The following is a 2,243-nucleotide window of genomic DNA, read 5'->3' as shown; positions in this document are numbered from 1 at the left end:
TTCATAATTAATCTGACTTCCTCTCTCATAAATATTACTATGTTCTTCTATAGCATTCCTCTTCCATAAAAATATGTAATACAAGACATGTTTTTTGTGCATTAATAAATCCTCTGTTTAACCATTCATAAAATTCTGATCCTTTTATCAGACCGTGATAGGCTCTTATTTTTGTAGAGGACCAAAGGACACTAATGATTACATATAAAACCAGCACACACAGAAATCAGGGTACCTAATTTATTGTCATCTTTGACTTTTAGCCAATAAAGAGTAATTCTTTAGGAATCCAGTGGTTTCACAAATACTATAGTTAATCATTCTGGTTTCTATTTCAATTAAAAACTGCCAAGATTTAAATAAAAAACCAATCAAATGTCATACTCATTGGCAGCATTAATGTTAGTTTAGAGACCTCTTTAAAAAGTAGAATCCTAAAATAAGAAATCAAAGAAAGCACTGTGGCAAAGTCACAAGAGAGAACTGCATGAAAAATAGTATTTTTCTCTCTCCTCTTGTGGACTGTAATGTAAAAGTCTTCAAATAGTGTCATTCTTCTGTCAGTGCTGCAGGAAGAACATCACCAGAAATGACTATCAGCCTTTTTTTTTTTCGTTAGTTACAAGGCCACTCTTACAGTGCAGTCTTCCTCTCTGCTGGACTGAAACGTTGCCGTAAAGGAAAGGCTGTGCTGTGACTGCTTGGAGTGCAAGGCACAACAAGGAACAGAGGACAGTTTTGTATCAGAAAATTGTAGTTTCATACTTGGTATTAATGCCTCTTTTGGCTTCTTGTCCAGGTTCTACAATCCATGGTAGATTGGCAAGAGTCTTTTGTTCAGATGGATCTATCTGCTTTAAAACAAACACACACATTGACCCAGATTAGCACTTCTGGACCCAATCCCTCAAAAGGCTCTAGAATAAATCTGGTGTTTTTACAATAAAAGGTGCAGTGAAAGGTACAGGATATTGTATAGGATCAGAGCTTGCTTAAAACGACGTTTCAGTAAAGGTTGTATCCTGAGAAGTGCTTTAACCTTTCTAATACTGAGCCAGATGACTGCATCAGTAACTAGAAAGCTTTTTTCTTCTTAAACCTTTATGTATAAATGAATTTCCATAATCTTTTTAAAAAGCATTCACTCACACACAACAAAACAACAGCTCTTTGTCATTTATGTACTTCAGAAGGGAATTTTAAATTCAACAATGTGTTGGCTCAGGGAACCTGTTTGGGATTATGGAGACAATATTGGAAAGACCGGATCTTAGAGCAGGAGAGCTTTGGAGCAGGGGTGCCTGTTGAGAGTCATAAGAAAGGAGGATAGGAGAAGGAGTTGTTTCAGACAGGAGGACAATAGGTAAAAGAGGCAGACTGCTGAGAGTTAAGTAAAATCTTTAGGGTTCAAACTTTGGATGCCTGATTGAACCAAACTTCTCGACTTGAGTTTCACATACAGTCTAACACAGAGGTTGGCAATGTTTTCCAGTGGAGGGCTGGAATGACCCAGTTAGGGTCAGAGGCAGCCAGGCACTAGGACCCAGCTGTCTCTGCCACTTCTCCCCACTGAGAGTTGAGAACCGGCAGAGGTGTGGTGAAGCCATGGGTGCTCAAGTGCTGCATGGGCAGAGCCCTCTGCTGAATGCTACTGAAGCCACAGCTCTGCGGGTCAGATCTGGCTCATGGGATACAAGTTGCCAATCCCTGGTCTAACACGTCAGTTAAGGGTTTTATGGTATTATTGCTTTAATAGTTTATCTTCTGGGAACTGGTTTTGAGTCGATCACTAAAGGTAGCAGTATTAATACTAAGGTTTCATAATGGGATCTAAATGAAACAAAGAGATTTTAGAAAGTAATACATTAAGTCAACCTTTGAGCTCTTTTACACAGTAGGAGTAAAGAGGCACTGATTTTTGGCCACTGCATTTAAAACTGCTACAATATATAGAAGCAAAGATGAATCAAGTCAAACACTAGCATAGCAGCATCAGACATACTTGGCTAGTACTACACATATGACTTCTTGAACTTCAGGAGTCTGGTATTATGGAGTGTTTCTAAGGCCAATTCTGCACAGATCCACTTGGAGGTGATCTGTACACACAGCATAGCTCAAACTGGGGGCCTTTGTGGATAAATACATAAATCATCAAAAGGTGCATGCCCACATTTTCTGCTGTAAAACTGTATTTTGGTTTTGTGCGCACCACCTGTTGTTTTTGGTTGGGGTTTTGGGGG

The 2,243-nt window shown here is 39.1% G+C and overlaps 1 protein-coding gene across 6 annotated transcripts in view; it reads right to left on the bottom strand.

The window, feature by feature from the left end:
• Positions 1 to 383: 383 nt before the first annotated feature.
• LOC106722201 (ankyrin repeat and sterile alpha motif domain-containing protein 1B-like) overlaps positions 384 to 2,243 on the bottom strand; it is a 64,111-nt gene continuing 62,251 nt past the window's right edge. For 3 of the 6 annotated variants that reach the window (XM_025204207.1, XM_025204208.1, XM_025204210.1), the window contains one exon: positions 384 to 854. In XM_025204207.1, the coding sequence (XP_025059992.1) occupies positions 744 to 854 (111 nt within the window). In that variant the 3' untranslated portion in view covers positions 384 to 743. The remainder of the gene's footprint in view (positions 855 to 2,243) is intronic. The other 3 variants (XM_014519960.2, XM_014519961.2, XM_014519962.2) reach the window with 1 other exon arrangement.

This window comes from Alligator sinensis, unplaced genomic scaffold (genome assembly GCF_000455745.1).
Source record: "Alligator sinensis unplaced genomic scaffold, ASM45574v1 scaffold154_1, whole genome shotgun sequence".
NCBI lineage: Eukaryota > Metazoa > Chordata > Crocodylia > Alligatoridae > Alligator > Alligator sinensis.
The sequence above is the reverse complement of the archived record's forward strand: the minus strand, read 5'-3'. Positions and strand labels throughout refer to the sequence as shown.